The 23,612-nt window shown below is 35.8% G+C and overlaps 1 protein-coding gene across 2 annotated transcripts in view; it reads left to right on the top strand.

The window, feature by feature from the left end:
- Nucleotides 1-23,612, top strand: part of NFXL1 (nuclear transcription factor, X-box binding like 1) — a 53,176-nt gene that overhangs the window by 5,698 nt on the left and 23,866 nt on the right. For both annotated transcript variants that reach the window (XM_058547005.1, XM_058547004.1), the window contains 9 exons: nucleotides 1,007-1,116; nucleotides 3,442-3,575; nucleotides 7,035-7,213; nucleotides 7,711-7,872; nucleotides 7,973-8,073; nucleotides 12,033-12,147; nucleotides 13,355-13,479; nucleotides 14,210-14,332; nucleotides 18,135-18,225. In XM_058547005.1, the coding sequence (XP_058402988.1) occupies nucleotides 1,007-1,116; nucleotides 3,442-3,575; nucleotides 7,035-7,213; nucleotides 7,711-7,872; nucleotides 7,973-8,073; nucleotides 12,033-12,147; nucleotides 13,355-13,479; nucleotides 14,210-14,332; nucleotides 18,135-18,225 (1,140 nt within the window). The remainder of the gene's footprint in view (nucleotides 1-1,006; nucleotides 1,117-3,441; nucleotides 3,576-7,034; nucleotides 7,214-7,710; nucleotides 7,873-7,972; nucleotides 8,074-12,032; nucleotides 12,148-13,354; nucleotides 13,480-14,209; nucleotides 14,333-18,134; nucleotides 18,226-23,612) is intronic.

Below are 23,612 nucleotides of genomic sequence, written 5' to 3'. Positions count from 1 at the left end.
CTTGAAGTTTGGTTTGAACCATTTTATGGCCATGGTAAGTTCTGTATGTATGATAGTGTATGCTCTTAATCTACTTTTCTTGGAGACTCAGTCAGCCTCTGTTGAACAATCTTTATTGTACTAAAAGCATGTAGGTTTATTTCTCCTGTGCTAAAGTGTCTCAGATTACTGCCCTTTTGGTGTCATGTGTACTTTTGGGTAGTTTTTCTGCCTTTCATTTTGCTGTTAGCTGTTATTTCTTGGACCTTCCTTTAGTAACCTCTTGCTGTGCATAGCATAGTGGATAAGAGGGCTGACTTGGGAGTCATACTGAAGTTACTTAATTGTTCTGTGCCTTTGTTTTCTCATCTGTAAAATGCAGATAAAAATAGCTCATTTAATCCTACTGAAATACTAATAGTACAGTGCCTAGCAATAAATGCTCAGTTATTGCTTAGAAAAAATACAGTCTAGTGATTTTTGCTAAGAAGTTCATTCTACCTTTTTAAGAGAAATAGTGAACATAACTTAATGAAACAAGGTTATTATACTGTAATGACCTCAAGATCTTTTCATTCAACAAGCTTTTATTAAGAATGTGCTGTGTGTGAAACACACACACACAAACATGTGTTTACATTTAGGCTAAAGGTCTCTGCTGAGCTTTGACTTTCAGTTCCTTTCACTTTGCTTTTTGCCGAGCGTGCCGTGTTTACTTGGCATCTTGCTGCTCTTGCCTGTGGCTCTGCCCCCGCCACATTGGTTGAAGACTGTAACAGCAGTAACATTGCTGTAATAGCATTATGCTCTGAGCGAGGGCCGGGGTGCTGTTTTTGAATCAAGTACCTAAGATTAGTGCATTGACTTTGTGACCTCTTAGCAGCTCACTGGTTGCTTTTTTCTAAACTTCTCATTTTTAAGCTATGTTTTGAGCAATTGATATTGCTAGATAATGTGGGGCTATTAGTGAGTTTGTGTTATTTTCAGATGTTGGTTAACATGAAGTTTTCAATTTTTAAATTTCAAGATGGAGATATAAGTGAATTAGAGCGAACAAAGCAGTACGTAAATGAAGCTTTTCAAGCGGGAGCTATGACATGCTTAATTTGTATTGCTTCAGTGAAGAGAAACCAAGCAGTAAGTTTTTTCCCTTATCTTATTAATGTATCTCCCCAAAATATCTTATGTTGCATTTACAATATTTAACCATTTATTATTCTTTTGCTTGCTTTTGTTTAGAAATGCTTCATTTGAGAATTTTTTTTATGAATTGATCATTATTTTGTAAATCTTTAATTAAAAAAAAATTACCTCAAAATGAGCGCTCAATATTTTTAACACTATTAATATAACTGAAGCGAATATCTTCAGTTTTAATGCACATGTCAATTTGATAAAGCATTTTTAGCATCTGTACTTTAGAGATTCCCACAAATGCTGAAATGTTAAAATGCACTATATTTCATTACTTTCGGCAGGTTTAAAAAAGATTGATATGGTCCCTGTCTTCAAGGACATAGAACCTAGCAGTGACACTTAGTGGTTTATTAGTGAGCCTCTCTTGTGTTGAAGACACCGTAGAAAGTGGCTAGGGTCATTGAGGAGAGGTGGATTCAGATATAACTCATGTACTTAGAGGCACTATGGCCTAATGGTGACGTTATCTATGTGTAAGTTTAAAAGTGCATTAATGAAGCAATTAAGGAGAAGTGATGGCTGAATATGATAGACTCAACATTTAGACCTCAGATTAACCCACTGCTATTATAGCAGCATTAGAGCAAATTAAGCCTGACCTATTGCTGGAGGCAAAAATGATAAAACTGAGGCTGTCCTACTTTGGCACATTGTGAGAAGGCAAGATTCTTTGGAAAAGATGATAATGCTGGGAAAAGTAGATGGCAGCAGGAAAAGAGGAAGACCAAATATGAGATGGATTGACTCCATAAAGGAAGCCGCCATAGGCATGAGTCTGCAGAAGCTGCGTAGGGTTGTTGAGGACAGGACACCACTCATTCGCAGAGTCACCAGGAGTTGGAGCCGAGTTGACGGCACATGACAACATTATGGCAGCATTGCTTAGAAAAAGAAAATCAGGCCAGATGAGAGGATTCAGTCACGTAGAGTGAATCAGAAATTTAACGTACTTTGGATAGGACAGTATAGCTGATGCAGGTGCCTTGGGTGCCCAGAGTCACATCTGGTTGGCTTACTCTGATTTCAACTCCACTGGATGAATAGTCTCTCTGTATGTGGTTACGGTGCCACCTTAAACCTGAAACACTTGCTGTGTGTGTGGATTTTTTTTTTTTTGAATCTCAATGCTTTCTCCTTGGGAACTGACTCACCAGTACACAGGTGTAGTGCAGAAGCTCAGGGGAGTTAATTTTAACGCCCCTTGGGGCAACATTCCATCACATGGAATTGGTGGATGAGTGCCCCAGCCTCCTCTCTGTTAGGGGTTGGGGCTGGAGTAGTCCAAGGCATGAACACACATGGTTCTTCAGAGGGTCTCTAGCAGGATTGAACTTTGGCCCTTAGTGGTAATCAGCTCAACAATATACCATTTATTGGCATTTCCTCTTCCCCATCTTGACCCCTCGTTCCTGCATCCCGGTTCTAATTTCAGATACGACTTTGGGGGGAACTCAAACTAAGAAGTTGGCTTCTTTTTTTTTTTAATGCTGTTGCCAGCTTATGCAATGTGCTACATGTCTGATTTTGTTAAACAGTTGCAAAATGTTAGAATGAAAGGAGAACTGATTTTTGTTAAGTTATATCAAAGTGTCAGCAGGTTTCAAAAATTAATTTACTATTATTCCTTAAGTTTTTAAATTATATATATATTCTCAAGTTTTTTGCTCACCTAATTTTTAGAATTTAGCTTTATTAAGTTCTAGACTAATAGATTTTATATAATAAAAGAGGTAAATAGGGATCTATGTATGTATTTATGTTTCAGGATTTCTTTGTAGTGTTATTTATTATTGGAAATAACCTAAATGTCCAAGAAGACATTGGTTAAAAAAATTATGATATATAAGTCTATAGGATATAGTATATAGCTATAAATATCATGTCGTGAACATATTTGATAAGGATAACTGCTTATACTATGTTAAAAGAAAAGACTATAAAGTTACATAGTATGTACAGTATGACCTCATTTTTTAAAAAGTATGAAATATATACAAAAAAAGTTGGAGACCATCCAGAGTGTAGAAGTAGTTATTTCTAGCTAAATGCATCTCGGTGATTAATAATATTTTTCTTCCAAGTGTTCCACACTTAAATAAATTTTTATAAATAACATTTCTTCTGTTATACTGGAATGAAAGATTTTTTTCTTTAATCTTTAGGTAGCTCTTCAAAATAATTTAGTGTGATGCTCGTTTTAAAGTATTGTGGAATTATCAAAGAAAATCATTGCATACATATTAATTTCTGATACCTTTGTCTTAGGTTTGGAGCTGTTCAGGATGTTTCTGCATATTTCACATGCCCTGTATCCAGAAGTGGGCTAAAGACAGCCAGTTTCTGGTATCTTCTCCTTTGACAGATGATGATTTTGGAAAGAGAGATTATCCCTGGCCTTGGTAACTCTTTCTAATTTAGTTGGAATATTAAGTTGTAAAATAAATGAAAATTATAGCTCATAATTTGCTTTATTGGCAGTTTCAAGATCCATGTTTAGCCTTCAATTAGTCACTTGGTTTGTGAAGATATGGGACTTTGTTAATGGCTTTTTACCTCCTCAATTTGTATAACTACTTGTTCCTTTCAGTAACTAATAAATCATTCAGACTTTTTTTCCTCTCCAAAACAACTCCTTAATTAAGCTTTTTAAAAGAACTTTCATTTCTTTAAAATTCTGCAGGACTAGACTCCATAATTCTGGTACTTCTCTTCTTGAGTTCCTATTACTATATATTAATTAGTATCACATTGCACAAGACTGTTATCTACCGTATTTTGATCATAGGCTTCCCAATTTTATCCTTGAAATCTCTCAAAACTGCGGGGGTATATTATCCAGTCTCATCAATTTTTCTATATTTATTTTATTAGTTTGGTGTATTATTGATGAATATTTGATTGTGAACTTCTGTTATATTTGCAGAAAGAGTTGGGGAATAGAAAAGTTATATCTCTGCCAAATAAACATAATAAAAAATTTATCTATACTGACAGCCCAGAAGGTAGATTTACTGTCAGAGTATTAAAGTATAAATTTCAGGGGCTCTTTGTTCACATAAATATCCAGTTTTGTAACTAATTTTGTATTTGTAATTTTGTGTTCTTTTTCTTAACAGAGGCCCTCAAATTGTATAAGATTTAGGTCTCAGAAAACCTGGATCCATATCAGACCTCCCCTTATTACCATAAATATTGATATATTTGTAAGATTGTGGTAGTGTAGTTTTTAAAAAATATTTTAAACCTACTAGTTACTTTGTAAAAATAATTCTCAGCCATCTGTGGGAGATTTTATTCCCATGTTACCAACGGGGATAAAGAAGTTAATTGAAGCAAAATGATGTGTTCAGGCTTCTCTTAGCCTTAAGGGGTGAAGCCAGGATTTGAAACCTAGGACTTCTGACTTGTAAATTCAGTGCTTTTTCTATTCTTCTGAGTTCTCTTATAATATTACTTTTAGAGATATTGTTTGTTTTCTCTTCATTGAATATTAGCTTCTCTGAAACAGTTTAAAATTTCAAAGTCTATATTTGTTTTTCTACTGTACATTATTTATTTGTGGGAGGATTTTAGTGTTTAATAGGTACAGAATTAAACTAGATAATCTGGCTTAATTTTAGAGATTTAAACCTATGTGTACTTTTTCTCACCCTTGCTCTTCTCACTTCTAATTTAAGTGGTCATTTTGCCATAGGTGTGGAAAGTACCAGTTAAGAGAGAAATGAGCTACTACTCTTCACTTAAATCTAGAAGGAACAAAAAATTGAATCAGCTGTGTAGGAGCCTTTGCTTTCCATATTTCACATTTTTTTTTTTTTTTGTGAGGAAGATCAGCCCTGAGCTAACATCCATGCTAATCCTCCTCTTTTTGCTGAGGAAGACTGGCTCTGAGCTAACATCTATTGCCAACCCTCCTCCTTTTTTTGCCCCAAAGCCCCAGTAGATAGTTATATGTCATAGTTGCACATCCTTCTAGTTGCTGTATGTGGGACGCGGCCTCAGCACGGCCGGAGAAGTGGTGCATCGGTGCACGCCTGGGATCGGAACCCGGGCCGCCCCATAGTGGAGTGCGCGCACTTAACCGCTAAGCCACAGGGCCGGCCCCATATTTCACATTTTTTAAGAAAGAAAATAAATGGGTATTCCAGATTTGGTTTAATCCTTGTCAAAATGGAGCTAGAACTTGATAAAAATGTTAATAGTTTTAGATTAGTTGTTTTGTGGAATTCAAACATTTAAAATACGTTTCTACTAAGATATTACTTGTTTATAAACAAGGTACGATATAATTACATTGCATTGTTGGCATGCCATTATTTTAAATAAAGCTCCTGCATTTGCACATATTGCCTCACCTCCCCCAGTCTCCTGGAACGATTCAGTCTCAGTGTTGATGGGCAGTTTTAGGGTGTGGTGGGTTGCGTTTTAGCCATCCATATCTAAGGTTATTTGAAGTACACATCCCCCTCCACACTAGCTTAGAGGAATGGTATACATTTTTCCTTTAGTAAAGGAAAATTTTAACTCTTCCAACAAAATTCCAATTATTTATTCCAGATGAGACATGGTATTTCATTTTTGATTTTTAATTACAAGAACAGCTGTCTTTTGGTTATTCTGAATATTTATGTGGCATTTATTTGGAAACAGAACATGTTCTCAGGACAATGAAAATATATTATATATGATACAAAAGAAATTTAAGTGATGATGTAAAACTATACTCATTTGTCTAGGAGGTAGTAAGAGTTGGAGCATCTTTTGAGAATGAAGTGATCTGTGATCTACAAGTGAATTTGATAGAGCTGAAGGTTAACACTTCTAGTACCAGAACTACTTTATTTTTATTTTTTTTTGTGAGGAGATCAGCCCTGTGCTAACATCTGCCAATCCTCCTCTTTTTTTGCTGAGGAAGACTGGCCCTGGCCTAACATCCGTGCCCATCTTCCTCCACTTTATATGGGACGCCGCCACAGCGTGATTTGCCAAGCAGTGCGTCGGTTTGTGCCTGGGATCTGAACTGGCGGACCCCGGGCCTCCGCAGCGGAGTGCACGCACTTAACTGCTTGCACCGCTGGGCTGGCCACTGGAACTGCTTTATTTTAATCTTGGCTAGGTAAAAATCTTTCTGCTTTAGCAGAGAATATAAAATAGCATTTGAACTTTTCTTTGACTTAGGCCCATTTGAAATGTCTCTGTTTTGTATTAGATGTTGAGAAATATTAAATTCTTTGTTTACTTTCAAGTATTTTTCCCCTTAATTCTGGATTTTAGTTGTTTCTTGCTGCCTGTTATCTACCTATAACCTGATTTCTCTCTTCTATTTGCTGTTGCTAATACATTTTACTTATTTGTAAACCACCCAACCAAACTTTTAAAACATTGAGCGTTATAAAAATTGGAATGAATATCTCAAGAATGAAGTTCAAGGGGTTAGTAAAAAGCTAATATTTCTTTCTTTCTGTAGTTAGATATGTGCTGTTTAATAACATGTGCAACTAGCAGCATGTGGTTATTTAAATTTTTAAAAATTATGAAATAAAAAATTTGATTCTTTCCTCGGTTGTATGTATTAGCCACATTTCAAGTGCTTGCTAGCCATATGTGGCTAGTGGCTACTGTATTGGACATGGCAGGTATAGAACAGTTCCATCATCACAGGAAATTATATTGGACAGAGCTGTCCTAGATGGTTGAAACTGATTTTAGTAATCTTGTTTCTTACTAATATAAAGATGGAGCAGGGAGTGTATTAGCATAAAACTAATTAAGTATACTCTATTACTGAATATATTTATATTCCTGTCTCTCATTTTAAAAATGAAATTAACTCCACTAATTTCATTCTTTTTTTGTAGTCCAAAATGTAGGTTTGAATACAAAAGATCTGACACACCTAGTAGGTACTACTGCTATTGTGGAAAAATAGAAGATCCACCTTTAGATCCGTGGCTTGTGCCTCATTCATGCGGCCAAGTGTGTGAGAGAGAATTTAAACCTCCTTGTGGCCATAAGTGTTTACTCCTCTGTCATCCAGGTGAGTTATATATTACATTTCTAATTGTTTGTGGGTGGTTCTTTCTTCTTATGTTGAGGAAAAAAAGATTGTGAAAGTTGAATTCAGAACTTAATTTAACATAAGAAAACATTGGAAGGGAATGCCTTTTATTTATTTATTTAATTATTTTGTGAGGAAGATCAGCCCTGAGCTAACATCTGCCAATCCTCCTCTTTTTGCTGGGGAGAACTGGCCCTGGGCTAACGTCCGTGCCCATCTTCCTCCACTTTATATGGGACGCCGCCACAGCATGGCTTGACAAGTGGTGTGACGGGTGCACCCGGGATCCGAACCGGTGAACCCCGGGCCGCCGCAGTGGAGCGCTCGCACTTAACTGCTTGTGCCACCGGGCCGGCCCCAAGGGAATGCCTTTTAAAGTATCAGTAAGGAAAGCTTTAGAGATTACTGATAGGTGTAGGAATTGAAAGTTTTAACTTTTGACTTCTGATTTTTTTTTTCCTTTCATTGGATTCTAGGTCCCTGCCCTCCTTGTCCAAAGATGGTCACAACTACTTGTTACTGTAAGAAAGCAAAACCTATCCCTCGTAGGTGCAGTGCCAAGGAGTGGTCCTGTCAGCTGCCATGTGGGCGGAAGTTGCTTTGTGGACAGCATAAGTGTGAAAATCCTTGTCATGCAGGTAAAAGGTCATACTTGTTAGGCGTCCTGACTTTCAGCAAAAGTCAAAGCAGTCTCTCTTGCTTTTATGTTTCTGTGCTAATTTATCATTGTGATTTTAGGAAGTTGTCCACCCTGTCCAAGAGTTAGTAGACAAAAATGTGTCTGTGGCAAACAAGTAGCTGAAAGAAGCTGTGCAAGTCCACTGTGGCACTGTGATCAGGTAAGTGTGTATGCATTTTGAGGGGTAGGTATTAAAGAATACAGAAAGTCTAAACAATTAAAAATGCTAATTAGATTTAAATAGATAAAGGAGAGGAAAAATAGCTACTCAGATGAATTATGTTCACAATTTAGGAAACTATTTTCCAGTTTAATATTATTTTAATTACTGGGGGGAAATTTCTTCTTCAAATTAACAGCTATTTGTTGAAGTTTGGATTCAGTACATATGTACTCTTTTTCTTGCTAGCTCTCCCTCTCTCTTTTTCCCCTCTCTTCAGCTAACATCTCTCCCCTCTTCTTGAGTTAATCCAATTAAGGAAGTAGGATTGATGCTGTGGTTTGCTTGTCCTAGAATTGGCATGGTTTTAGTACCATTTGGAAGTCTTTAGTGGATGGCCGTATGAAGCTGTATGTACTTTTTTTCTTTATTTTATATATACACACACGCGCGCGTGCACACACACACACACATACATACATATATATATAATATATATAATTTTTAAATTTTTATATATATTTATATTATATATGTGTAATTTTTTGATTAAAATTTTTATATTATTTAACTGTATAAGTTTCAGATGTACAGCTTTATAATTTGACACCTGTATACACTACAGAGTGATCACCATCACAAGTCTAGTCACCATCCATCACCATAGGGTTGACCCCCTTCACCCATTCGCCCACCCTGCAACCTCTTTCCCCTTTGCTAACCAACAGTCGGTTCTCTGTACAGAGAGTTTATGTTATTTTTTATAAAATAAAACAAGTTTCTTTTTGGTTTATTTTGTTTGTTTTGTTTTCTTAGATTCCACATATGAGTGAAATTATACAGTATTTGATTTTCTCTGTCTGACTTATTTCACTTAGTGTAATACTCTTAAGGTCCATCCATATCGCAAATGGCAAGATTTCATTCTTTTTTATGGCTGAGTAGTAGTCCTGTGTGTGTGTGTGTGTATGTGTGTGTGTGTGTGTGTGTGTGTATGTATGTGTATACCACATCTTCTTTTTATTCATCCATCTTTGGACACTTAGGTCATTTCCATATGTTGGGTATTGTAAATAATGCTGCGGTGAACATAGATGTGCATGTATCTTTTCGAATTAGTGTTTTCTTGTTCTTTGGATAAATACCCAGAAGTGGAATTGCTAAGTCGTATTTTTAATTTCTTGAGGGTTCTCCATACTGTTTTCCATAGTGGCTACACCAATTTACATTCCCACCAGCAGTGCTCAAACGTTCCCTTTTCTCTACACCCTTGCCAACACTTGTTATCTCTTGTCTTTTTGATAATAGCCGTGCTGAGGAGTGTGAGGTGATGTCTCATTGTGGTTTTGATTTGCATTTCTCTGATGATGAGTGATGTTGAGCATCTTCTCATGTGCCTGTTTGCCATCTGTATATCTACTTTGGAAAAATGCCTATTCAGGTCCTCTGCCCATTTTTTAATCAGGTTGTTTTTTTGATATTGAGTTGTATGAGTTCTTTCTATATTTTGGATATTAACCCCTTTTATATGATTTGCAAGTATCTTCTCCCAATTAGTAGGTTGTCTTTTTGTTTTGTTGATAATTTCCTTTGCTGTGCAGAGCTTTTTAGCTGGATGTAGTCCCATTCATTTATTTTTGCTTTTGTTACCCTTACTTGAGGAGACAGATCCAAAAAAAATGTCGCTTTGACCAATGTCAAAGAGCTTATTGGGGCCGGCCCCGTGGCTTAGCGGTTAAGTGCGTGCGCTCCGCTGCTGGCGGCCCGGGTTCGGATCCCGGGCGCGCACCAACGCACCACTTCTCCGGCCATGCTGAGACCGCATCCCACATACAGCAACTTGAAGGATGTGCAGCTATGACAGACAACTATCTACTGGGGCTTTGGGGGAAAAATAAATAAATAAAATCTTTAAAAAAAAAAAAAAAGCTTATTGCCTCTGTTTTCTAATAGGGGTTTTATGGTTTCAGGTCTTACGTTCAAGTCTTTAATCCATTTTGAGTTTATTTTTATATATGGTGTAAGATAGTGTTCTAGTTTCATTCTTTGCATGTGGCTATCCGCTTTTCCCAACACCATTTATTGAAGAGACTGTCTTTTCCCTATCGTATATTCTTGTCTTCTTTGTTGTAGATTAATTGACCGTATATAAGCATGGGTTTATTTCTGGGCTCTCTATTCTGTTCCATTGATCTATGTGTCTGTTTGTGCCAGTACCATACTGTTTTGATTGTTATAGCTTTGTAGTATAGTTTGAAACCAGGGAGCATTATTCCTCCAGCTTTGTTCTTTTTTGCTAAGATTGTTTTGTCTATTCTGGGTCTTTTGTAGTTCTATACAAATTTTAGGATTGTTTGTTTTAGTTTTGTAAAAAATGCCATTGGTATTTTCCTAGGGATTGCATTGAATCTGTAGTTTGCTTTGGGTAGTATGGATATTTTAACAATATCAATTCTTCCAATTCATGAGCATAGTGTATCTTTCTATTTATTTGTGTTGCCTTCAGTTTCTTTCATGAATGTCACTGTTTTCAGAGTACGGTCTTTCATCTCCTTGGTTAAATTTATTGCTAGATATTTTATTCTTTTTGATGCAATTGTAAATGGGATTGTTTTCTTAATTCTGTAAATTAAGAAATGCAAATTTTAGGATTGCAACAGAAATGCAACAGATTTCTGTATATTAATTTTGTATCCTGCAACGTTACTGAATTCATTTAGTAGTTCTACTAGCTTTTTTGGTGGATTCTTTATATGTAGTATCATGTCATCTGCAAATAGTGACAGTTTTACTTCTTCCTTTCCAGTTTGGTTGCCTTTTCTTTTTCTTGCCTAATTGCTGTGGCTAGGACTTCCAGTACTTATTGAATAAAAGTGTTGAGAGTGGACATCCTTGTCTTGTTCCTGATCTTAGAGGAAAAGCTTTCAGCTTTTCACTGTTGAATATAATGTTAGCTGTGGGTTTGTCATATATGGCCTTTATTATGTTGAGGTGCATTCCTTCTGTGCCCACTTTGTTGAGAGTTTTTATCATAAATGGATGTTGAATTTTGTCAGTTGCTTGTTCTGCATCTTTTGAGATGATCATATGATTTTTCTCCTTCATTTTATTAATATGGTGTATCATATTGATTGATCTGTGAATATTGAACCATCCTTGCATCCCTGGAATAAATCCCACTTAATCGTGGTATATAATCTTTTTAATGTATTGTTGAATTCAGTTTGCTCATATATTTTTTTGTTGTTGTTGTTGTTGAGGAAGATGAGCCCTGAGCTAACATCCTGTTGTCAAGCTTCTTCTTTTTTTTGCTGAGGAAGATTGGCCCTGGGCTAACATCCGTGACCATCTTCCTCCACTTTATATGTGGGACGCCTGCCACAGCATGGCTTGATACGCAGTGGGTGGGTCTGTGCCCAGGGTCTGAACCCGTGAACCCTGGGCCCCAGAAGTGGAGCACGTGACCTTAATCACTACGCCACTGGGCCGGCGCCCCAGTTTGCTAATGTTTTGTTGAGGATTTTTGCATCTATGTTCATCAAGGCTATTGGCCTTTAGTTTTCTTTTTTTGTGGTCTCCTGTTCAGGTTTTGGTATCGGGGTAATTCTGGCTTCATAAAATGTGTTTGGAAGCTTTTCCTCCTCTTTAGTTTTTTGAAAGAGGTTGAGAAGGAAAGGTATTAAATCTATTGTGAATGTTTTATAGAATTTCCTTTATTGTATTTTTAAAATATACTCTTTGATGCATAGGAAGTGTGTTATGTGTGTGCATATGTATATATGTGTGTGTGTATATATATACACGTATATATGTGATACCTATGTAAGATGTAAAGCATGATAATATGAGGAACATAAAGAAGTTGCTTATTTGTGATTGAAAAATGGATTATGTCATGTACAAAGTCTTCTTTCTTAACTTTTAAGTCCTTCAGTAGTGCTTGTTGCATTTAATTTTAGGTATGTGGAAAAACACTGCCATGTGGTAATCATACGTGTGAGCGAGTTTGCCATGTTGGTGTTTGTGGAGAATGTCCTCGATCTGGGAAAAGATTCTGTCCGTGTCAGAAGTCAAGTAAGACTTTTTTTTAAACCTTTAATGGGATATGATTATTTATCATGCTAACTAGAGCACTTTGCTAATTAAATTAGATTCTCTGGCAGTTCATAATGTAATTTCAATAATAATACAAATTTGATATTAGATTTCTGTACATTTGGATGAGAGGACAATACAGCACAGTGGATTAAGAACTCAGACTTTGGAGTCAGAGATATCTGGGTTCAAATCCCACCTCCATGAGCTATGGTTTTCTCAAGTTATATGGGGACACTAATAGTACCTTATTTATAAGAAAGTTGTGAGAAATAAATGATAAAATACATATAAAGTATTTAGTGTAGTGCCTAGCACATAAAGGAAGCCTAAGAAGCATAAGCTATTGTCATTATTATGTATTAGGTTATGGGTGCATTGAATTTTGGCTGCTTTGAGATGAAGGCATAGAGGGGATGTAGTTTGAGTCTACTTCCTTGACTCTGCACCAATACCAGAACACATATTTATAAGATTAGTGCCAACACTTGTCATAACATGTTTATGTTGAAGATCAGTTCATAATGTTTTTAAATCTACATCTTTTTTTTTTTTTTATCCTGTGAGGTTAAGAGCAAATTTTTAAAAATAATTTTATATATTGTAGAATTCTTTATGGAGGTTTACATGGTCTCACTCATTTCTTTAGATAGGTATTTCTGAAGTAGTTAGTGCATAAAAATGTGCTTCTTGAGGATGGTAACTTGTTATGTGTCAACTTCTTCTTTTTTTTTTTTTGTGAGGAAGATTAGCCCTGAGCTAACATCTGTTGCCAATCCTCCTCTTTTTGCTGAGGAAGATTGGCCCTGAGCTAAAGTCTGTGTCCATCTTCCTCTATTTTATATGTAGGACACCTGCCACAGCATGGCTTGATAAGCGGTGCACAGGTCCATGCCCCGGATTTGAACCCGCGAACCCCAGGCTGCTGAAGCGGAGCACATGAGCTTAACCACCACGCCACTGGGCTGACCCCCTCAAATTCTTTTCAAAAAGCATAAACTTTACAAATATTAGGGATTATTTTCATTAAAGTTAATTTTTTCTAATAATTATATAGACAATTATTGCAAAAATTCATAGTGTGAAAGGGCTGTCATTCTTTAGGGAGCCAAAACAACATGGCATATTGTTAGTGCTTTATTATAATGTATCTTATTATTAACATTGACCTTTTGTCTGCTTTTAGAGTTTTCTTTGCCTTGTACAGAAGATGTACCAACTTGTGGAGACAGTTGTGACAAAGTACTTGAATGTGGAATCCATAGATGTTCACAGCGTTGTCACCGAGGTCCTTGCGAAACATGTAGACAAGTTAGTCATCTCCTGTAATAATTACTTTTAAGAGCTACCTATCATAATGTGTCAAATGGGATTGTTCTGTAATTGTTTTCCTTTACTTAGTTTCGTAAACATGTATGTCATGATATGTATGTGTTTAGTGACCTGATATTTACGGTGAAGAAGGAGGAAGGTATGCCAGCAATCAAATCTAAAAATTACCTTTTGTTTGTTTTTGCTTAGTAAAAGTTTGGACGTTGTCATTTTTATAGTCTGGTGTGGGATTGTTTGTTCCCAGAAGACATTCAAAGCAGTGATGAATTAGACCTAGTGATGATGGAAAGAAATGAAAGGCTAGAATTAATTGAGGCTTTAAAGTTACATATGTCATTTTGGTTTTGACCGTGCTATAGATAATCCAGTTTTCTTGTTTCACTGAGGCAAGATGTGCGGATGTTATAGTGTAATTAGATGTAAGTGATTTTATTTCTTTATATTTAAAGATTTAATGTATGGTATTCTTTTACTACTTAATATCAAATTTTTACTCAATGTAATAATAGGAATTCTATGAAGTCTTTTTTGGAACAAAGATACAAAGAAATATCTTAGGAAATTCAGCTTTGTATTTGGTAAAGTCTTTCATTCAAAAGACTTTTAAAACTTTTCTCCTTCATTTTTTAGCATATATTATAGAGATTGCAGTGTGGAAAAAATCATGTCAACAAAGTCAGTTTTAATAGCATTTATTTGATTCTTCCAGGAAGTAGAAAAGCATTGTCGCTGTGGAAAGCATACAAAACGAATGCCATGTCATAAACCTTATCTCTGTGAAACTAAGTGTGTTAAGATGCGGGACTGTCAGAAGCATCAGTGTAGGAGGAAGGTATGTGTAATAAGCTTGGGAAACTGATTTAAAAATTCTCTCGAATTCTTTTGGAGGCCCGTGATAAGTGCCGTCTTGACTTGTTCCTCAAATGTTCAGGCATATTCTTTGCTTTCCATATGAAATATTAATAAATATTCTAGATTGATTAATTCTGCTTGTTGGTATTAGTGGAAAATCTTACCAAGGTTTTTAAATGTCAAGGGTCTCTTTTTGTCCTGCGCATATTCCTTTCAACTTGGTTCTTGGACTATTTCTGTTCCCTGACTTTAAATTTTAGCCCTTTTTTTTTTTTTTTTTTTTTTTTTTTTGATGAGGAAGATTGTCCCTGAGCTAGCATCTGTGCAAATCTTCCTCTATTTTGTATATGGGATGCCGCCACAGCATGGCTGATGAGCGGTCTGTAGGTCTGCACCCAGGATCTGAACCCATGAACCCTGGGCCACCGAAGCAGAGGGCTCGAACTTAACCACTATGCCACCAGGCTGCTCCTCTGTTCCTTGACTTTAAAGCATCGTAGCAGTGTTAGAGTGATAGTTCATTTGGTGGTAGAGGGTTAACTTCTATTGTTCAAATCTTATTTATAGACACTTGGTTCAGTATTAGGTCAATTGGAGTATTTTATTGTGTCTGTAGATTTGCAGTTTTTTTGAGTGCCTTTTATCTTTATGAATTATCCCTCTATCTCTGGTAAGATTTTTTATTCTTAAATCTAAGGAAATATAGTGATTTTAGCTTTGTTTTCTTGAGTGTTAATATGATTTATCTTTTTCCATTCTTTTGCTTTTAACTTATTTATATCTTTATATTTAAAGTGGATTAAAAAATAAATAAATGAAGTGGATTTTTTGTAGACAGCATTTAGATGTTATTTTATCCAAGTTGACAGTCTTTGTTGTTTAACTTGGGTGTAGATCATTTACATTTAATGTGATTTTTAATATGGTTGGATTTAAATCTGTCATTTTGCTATTTATTTTCTATTTGCCCATCTGTTCTTTGTTCCTTTTCCTAATTTTGTGTCTTCTCTTTGAAGTATGGCTTTTCAGTGATTCCATTTTAACTCCTTTATCTGATTCTCACACATTTTATACCCATGTATTTTATAAACCCCAAATACATTGTTTTTATTTTTGTTTAGTCAGGTACCTTTTAAAGAGTTTGAAAAAATAAGAAAAAGTAATTTTTTATATTTAGCATCAAACTCATTATTTTTGGTGCTTTTCATCCTTTTATATATATTCAGGTTTCAATCTGGTTTCATTCTCTTTCTGTTGGAAGGACTTCCTTTAACATTTCTTGTAGTGCTGGTCATGAATTCTTTCAACTTTTGTAAACTCTCTTTAGCCTTTGTTTGTGACAAATATTTTTACTGTAGAATTCTGGTTTGATAGTATATTCCCCATACTTTAAAGATATTGCCCTTTTAAAAGATATTATCTTTTAGCTTGCGTTATTTCCAACAAAGAGTGTGCTGTGATTGTTATCTTTGTTCCTCTGTATGTAATGTATCTTTTTTCTTTGGCTATTTTTGAAGATTTTTCTCTTTATCACTAGTTTTTATCAATTTAATTGTAGTGTTCCTTGGTAGAGCTTTCTTCATGTTTCTTTAGCTCAGTGTCTGTTGAGCTTCTTGGACCTGTTTATAGTTTTCAACAAATTTGTAAAATTTTCCATCTTTACTTCTTCAAATATTTTCCCCTACCCATTGCCTTCTGAGATTCCAGTGATGTGTATGTTGTGCTGCTTGACGTCCTACAGCTCACTACCGCTCTGTTTACTACTTACTCCTTTTAAGTTCCGCCTTTTATTTTAGCTTATGTAGCCTTGTCTTACTAATTTTCTTCTGCATTGTGTAATCTGTTGTTTTTGCATCCTATACTTTCTCGTCTCAGACATTATATTTTTTCATTTCTGAGAGCTGGGTTTGGGTCTTTTTTTTATATCTTCCATGTCTGTCCTTAACACGCTCATGCTTTCCTCTATCTTCTTGAATATATGAATGGGCTATACTTATAATGCCTATTTTAATGTCCTTGTCTACTAATTCTGTCATCTGTCATTTCTGGGTCTAATTCTGTTGATGATTTTTCTTTTCCTTTTGGGTTATATTTTCCTGCTTTTTTGCTTGCTGGGTAATTTTTGGCTGGTTTCCAGATGTTGTGAACTTTACATTTTTTGGTGCTGGGTTTTTTTGTATTCCTTTAAATATTTTTAAGCTTTGTTTTGGGTCAAAGTTAAGTTACTTTGGTCCTTTTGCGGCTTAATTTTGTTAGGTGTTGCCAGATTGCCCTTTTTTCTAGGGCTAATTCGGCCCTGCTACTGAGGCCATAACTCTTCTAAGTACTCTACTTGATTCCTGTGTATTAGGAGATTCTCCCACTCTGGACCTAGGGAACACAAACTATTTCCAGGCTTGAATAATCTCTGAAAACTGTTCTGCCTTCTCCTTCCAGTGATTCTTTCTCAGGTTTTGGGTAGTTTCCTCTCACACAAGTACAGACCAGTACTCAGCCAAAGACTCAAGGGGTCCTTTCTGGAGTTCTCCGGAGTTTTCTCTGTACTGCTACCACTTCTCCACAAATTCTAGCCACACTGGCCTCTCTGAACTATGAATTTTATCTACTCAACTTGGTGAGACCACTGGACTGTGCTTGTGACTTCCTTGTGCTGCAGCCTGGAAACTTCCAGGTCTAAGCTGATGCTATCATAGGACTCACCTTGTTTGTTTCTCTTCCCTTAGGGGTTGTCGTCTTGTGCTGCCTAATTGTCTAATGTCTGAAAACTGTTGTTTTGTATGTTTTGCCTGATTTCCTAGCTGTGTAAGGCATGAAAGTAAATCTGGTCATTGTTACTCCATCATGGTCATAAATATCTAAAGGCTTATTAAAGTCATAGATCACGTAACCTTTTCCTCCACTTTGCCATTGGCAAAGTGACAGGCACATAATCTCATTTGGTAAATGTTTGTCTAATTGAATGAACTATTTTGACTTCATATTGTTTTCCAATAACGAGTATTTTGTTTTGAGCTATTTTTCTATACTGAAACTTGTTCTTAAGTAAGTTACAACCCTAAGTTTCTTTAAAACAATTGTAGCCTGTATTTCCTTTCCAAAGTTTGGATATATGAGAAGTCACGGAAGGAGTTAAAGTGGCAAGATGGACTTGAAGTAGTTGCCTTGTGTTCATGAATGAAAACTGGGACAGGTCATAGACAGCTATATTTCTCACAGGCGGATTGGAAATTAGGAAAGGGACTAAATAAAGCAAGCTAGAAGCAAATAGCCTATCTCTGCTTCTCTCCTTTAGTTAGTCTCTGCTTCCATGGTTTGAAATAACTGCACAACTAATCTATACATTGAACTGGTTTTATTTTAATTAAATTTTTGAAATAGCCAGACTAATTGCTATTACTATACTAATTACTAATTGCTATTACTATACTAATTACTATAGGGTTTAACCAGATCCATTCCTTTGGTTAATGTTGTCAATCTCTGCATAGATAAGTAGAAGTGAAATTATCTTATGAGAACGTTTTGAAGCATAGGACAATTAACTGAAGGACAAGAAAATTTAGCTTGATTTCATTAAATTAGGTTATTATCTTTTTAAACTAATAGGTTCTTAATACAGTATATCTACTTACGAGAAGAATGTTGATACTCTTAAATACATTATTCTTATATTGAAAAGAAGTGTCTTTCGCTTTCTGTTAGTTCTGTGAATAACTAGTAATAGCATTCATATTATACATGGTTTCAAATGACCTGTTTTTTATATATTGCTTTCTCTTCAGTGTTGCCCTGGAAACTGTCCACCTTGTGATCAAAACTGTGGACGGACTTTAGGATGTAGAAACCATAAGTGTCCATCTGTCTGCCACAGAGGTAAAATTAAACAATAGCTGTAATTTTATGTTTGTGTTTACATAGTACTTTATAGTTTATGGAGAGCTTTCACATTATCTTACTTGGTTCTCTTAACAACTGTGAGAAGGTAGGGCAGTCGCCAAGATCCCCATTTGGTGGACAAAGAGATTGAAGCTAAAGAGGGTTCAGTAACATACTCAGGAAATATCTAGTAAAACCATATAGGCAAGATTTGAACCCAGGTCTTCTAAACATAAAAGTTTTGTTCTTTCTATAACACTGTGTTGTTTCCTTACTTCCTCTTAGCCTTCTCCACAGTTTTTTAATTGATTAATGTGTTCTTAGATTTTTCAGTTTTATTTTGACTTTTATATATTTATATGGAATTAAATTTAGTAAGGGATTGGATATATCCTAAGCCACTGGTTCTCAAACTTTTTAGTCTCAAGACCCCTTAACACTCTTTTGGGACCCAAAGAGCTTTTGTTAATGTGGGTTTTATCTATTGATATTTATTGTATTTGAAATTGAAATAAAATGTAATAATATTTATTATTTTGTTTAAAAATAGCCATAATGAACCCATTACATCTTAATTCAATAACATTTTTTATGAAAAAGAACTATATTTTGTGAAAAACAATTTAGTGGGAAGAATGGTATTGTTTTACATTTTTGCAAATGTCTTTAATGTCTAGCTTAATAGAATATAGCTGTGTTCACATCTGTTGAATGCATTCAATCTGTTGTGATGTCACGTGTCACGTACCTTTTGGAAAACTGTACATGTGAGACCTTGCAGACCCTCTGAAAGGGTCTCAAGGGTGCCTAAGTTAGTATACATTGAAAACTGAGTTAACGTTACCCATTTGGAGTGTGTTGATATGAAATGGAATCTACTGAACGATAGTATAGGGTAGTGGGAAGAGCATGGACTTAGTGTAACAGGTCCTGGTGCAAGTCTAGACTCTACCTCTTAGTAGCTTTATGACCTGGGGCAAACTACTGTACTGTTTTCCTGTCTTCCTTGGGGATTAGATGGATGCTGGATATCTCAGTTAATCTCTTAATCCTCTCAGAAATCTTGTAAGGTGTATGACATTACTGTTGTTTTGTATAATAAGGAAACAGGCAAAGAACTGTTGGCCCAAGGTCATAGAATTAATTACAGGGTCAGGATTTGAACCCAGACTTTAGTGATATTTCTGTTATACAAAATTGCCTCCCCATTAGGAAAAGTGGCAGATTCTGTTAACCCCATAGACATTTTCCTGTGGATGTTCTCTGATTTGTCAGTGTCTTTAAAATGTGAAGTTTATAACTGCTTTTTCAGTTCTTACCATCATTAAAAGGATTTTATTTCCTTTTATAGTCGTATTACATCATTGACCAATTAAATTTAGATTTCATTAACATTCTAAAGTTAGTAATTAATTTATTCAATAAGTATTTTTGAGTGTCTGCTGAGTGCCAGGCACTGGGATTACATGAGTGAACAATAATTCACAAAGTGCCTGCTCTTATGGAACTTATCTTTTTACTCCCCCTCAGTTAGAATACAAATAAATAATCAAATTAATATAGAATATCAGATATTGACAAGTATCTGAAAGACAAGTATAGAAAGAAAATTAGAGTAAAATTAAAATTGTGCTAGTGGGGATGATATATACTATTTTATATAGTGTGATCAGAGGAGGACTCTGAAAGGATGACATTTTGAGAGGAGTCCTGAAAGAAGTAAGGGATTAGGCCTTGTGGAAATGGGGGCGGAGTAGTGTTCAGGCAAGAAAGCAGTGATTGCAAAGGCCCTGAGACAGCGTTTGATGGAACTGAAGGAGGACCAAAGTAGGTGCTCAAGGGGACAAATGGTAGGAGATGAGGTCAAAGAGATGTGGGATAAAGGGTTGCTGGGGAAGGGAGAATATGTATAAGGCCTTGTAGACCATTGTTAAAACACTGGCCTTTACTTTAAGGAGAAAACCTGGCTGGTTATGTGACCGTTAAAATAATTGAATGAGTAGTTTAGAATTTTCTCACCACAAAAACACCAGGCCCAGTAGATTTTTACGCATGATTTTTAACAAATAAACATTTAAGGTACGTATAAGTTCAATCTATTCATAAACTGTTTTAGAGTGTATGTAAAAAAGGAATGTACTCCAACTTATTATACCATCTGACAAAGAAAGTAAGAGAAAATTACAAGCCAGTGTAACTCATGAACATGTTTGTAAAATATTAAAGTTTTAGCTACTCAAATCCAGCTATTCATTACTACAGTTTAGTTATCCAAAACCTTAATCTATCATAACCAAGTTGGGTTTATTCCAGTAGTGTATGGTTGGTTTAATATTAGTAAATCTAATAATGTGATTCACCATATTAATAGATTAAAAGACAAACGAGATCATCTTAGTAAATGTTTAAAAGATAGTTGATAAAATTCAGCATCCATATATGATAAAAAATTAATGAGAAATAGAAGGGAGCATCCTTAACCTGATACAGAGTATCTGTAAAAAGGCTAGGGCAAGCATCATACTTAGTGGAGAAGTGTTGAAAGCATATTCCCCTCTTGGATTATTTTGAAGCAAATCCCATAAATACTTCAGTATTCATCTCTAAAAGATGGATTCTTAACCTAAAAGTAGTTAATATATTTCTTAACATGGGCAAATATCTGGTGTTCGAGTTTCTTTTTGCCTCACAAATATCTGAATTTTTTTTTGCTTTGGTTTTTATGACTCAAAAACTTAATAAGATTGACGTTTTGTAATTGATTGATGTCTCTAAAGTCTATTAATCTGTAATTTTCCTCCTCCATCTCCCTTTTTTGTTTCCTTGTCGCTTATTTGTTTATAAACAAAATAGGACGCTTTATTTAGTTTTACAGAGTCTAGATTTTGCAGATTGTATCTCTGTGGTATTATTTGAAATTTTCCTCTATATTTCCTATAAATTGTTGGTGGAATCTAGAGGTTTGATCAGATTCAGGTTCAATTTTTTTTTTGGCAGAGTGTTTATGTTTTAAAAAAGAAGCTTATGGGGCCGGCCCCCGGGGCGTAGCGGTTAAGTGCCAGTGCACGGCTGCTGGCGGCCTGGGTTTGGATCCCTGGCTTGAACCGATGAACCGCTTGTCAGGCCATGCTGTGGCGGCATCCCACATAAAGTGGAGGAAGATCGGCATGGATGTTAGCTCAGGGCCGGTCTTCCTCAGCAAAAAAGGAGGAGGATTGGCATGGTTGTTAGCTCAGGGCTGATCTTCCTCACAAAAAAAAAAGAAGCTTATTAGCCCCTAACAAAATTTACCTTCAGGGAAAATATGTGGAAAATACTGTTGTGCAACTGTCACCATTTGTTTAATCCACAGTTATGTAAGATATATATAATCTTTATTTCATACCATTTTACATCATTCTAGACACCTTCATAATCAAAGTTACACTGTAACCACAGTACAAACATGCCAGACTTAACACTAGGCCACAGGGCCAGCCCGGAGATTTAATTTTTAAGAAAGGAAAAGTGGTGCTGTAGTTTAGAGTGGCAGAAAGATCATGTTTGATAAGTTCCTCTTTGAATTGCTAAAGATGCCTGAAGATTATTGTTAAGTCTGGAAATTAATATAAAATGGTGAATGAGAACAGATTTAAATGTCACTATTCACTTTTTAAAAATGTGACATCTAGGGGCAGGCCCTGTGGCCTAGCGGTTAAGTGCGTGAGCTCCGCTTTGGCAGCCCAGGGTTCCCAGGTCCGGATCCCAGGTGGCGGCCGATGCACCGCTTGTCAAGCCATGCTGTGGCGTCGTCCCATATAAAGTGGAGGAAGATGGGCACAGATGTTAGCCCTGGGCCAATCTTCCTCAGCAATAAGGGGAGGATTGGCAACGGATGTTAGCGCAGGGCTGATCTTCCTCATAAGAAAAAATAAATAAATAAACATGTGACATCTAATCCTTCTTTTGGAGTGATCAAAATAAAATTTGATCATGTGGGTCAGGATAACTTGGCTTGCATTACCATCAAGACAATACTTCACTCGACTATACTTATCAAAACACTGAAGTATAAATTTAGTAATTTATACAATACATGTATGTTTTTTCCCTATGGTGCTTTTTACTCTCATTTTTTTTGTATGTTCATTATTTGAATCGAAATTCTTAACTTCTGTTTGTTTTAGGGAACTATTTTGAACTTTTAGAGGCTTTAACCAGGCTATTTTTCATCATTAATCTGTTTCTTATCAGGTTAACTGCTATTCATTATCTTGCTTGGTCCTGACACCTAGGTAGCAGTCTCTTAAGGTATTCACTCCTTAGTTGAAGACTCTTATTCCTTTCTTACTATTTCATTTCTAATGGGGTACCTTACTTACTGGGAAAACTAGAGTGGGAAGAAAGCCCTTAAGATGATGTCAGGGGCCGCCTGGTGGTGCAGTGGTTAAGCGTGCGCGCGCTGCTTTGGTGACCCGGGGTTCGCAGGTTCAGATCCCAGGAGCTCACCAACGAACTGCTTGTCAAGCCATGCTGTGGTGGCGTCCCATATAAAGTAGAGGAACATGGGCACAGATGTTAGCCCAGGGCCAATCTTCCTCAGCAAAAAGAGGAGGATTGGTATCGGATGTTAGCTCAGGGCTGGTCTTCCTCACAAAAAATAAAAATAAAAGAAAAAGATGATGTCAGAGCCTTGAGGAGAACTTTATAGCTCGTTCAAAAAGGTTTCTTTCATTTTTCTGTTTACTTCTACCAACCCATAACAAAAGAAAGTAAAAGCTGAAACCCAAGTAACTTTTCCTTTTGAAATGTTTAGAAGTATTTTGGAATTATAGGCTAAAGTGAGGGTTTAGAATTTAGTCTTTCACAAAGCGTGAGTATTGGAAAGTTGGCTGTACTTGTTTGTAACCTGATGAGAGAAGTTACTCTTATTGGGGAATTTATCTAAAAACAATGTACTTGAATAGAAGTATTTATGAAAATAAGCCAAAAAGATTATTGTTAACATTAGGTTTTCCAAAGACTTAATATCCATTTTGCTTGTGTAGTTTTGAATGAGTAATGTGGTAAATTTGTTATTTAGAACAAAACTTTTGGCAAATTTTAAACAAAATTATAAAACTTTTTGTTGAAGTACCAGTATAGATATAGAAAAGTACACAAATCATTTAATAAGTGTACAGCTTGATGAAGCTTTACAAACTGAATATAACCATGTAACCAGAATTCAGGTTGTTAAACAGAACATTACCAGCATTTCCAAAAACCCTCCTTGTGTCCTTCGTAACCATCATCCTGATTTGAACGTTATAGATTAGTGTTTCCTGCTTACTTTATGTAAATGGAATTGTATACTACATACTCGTTGCGTCTGGCTTCTTTTGCTCAATGTTATGTGTGTGAGG

The sequence above is a fragment of the Diceros bicornis genome, chromosome 8, assembly GCF_020826845.1.
Source record: "Diceros bicornis minor isolate mBicDic1 chromosome 8, mDicBic1.mat.cur, whole genome shotgun sequence".
In the NCBI taxonomy this organism is placed as follows: Eukaryota; Metazoa; Chordata; class Mammalia; order Perissodactyla; family Rhinocerotidae; genus Diceros; species Diceros bicornis.
Note: the sequence above shows the minus strand (reverse complement) of the source record. Positions and strands in the feature narration are given on the sequence as shown.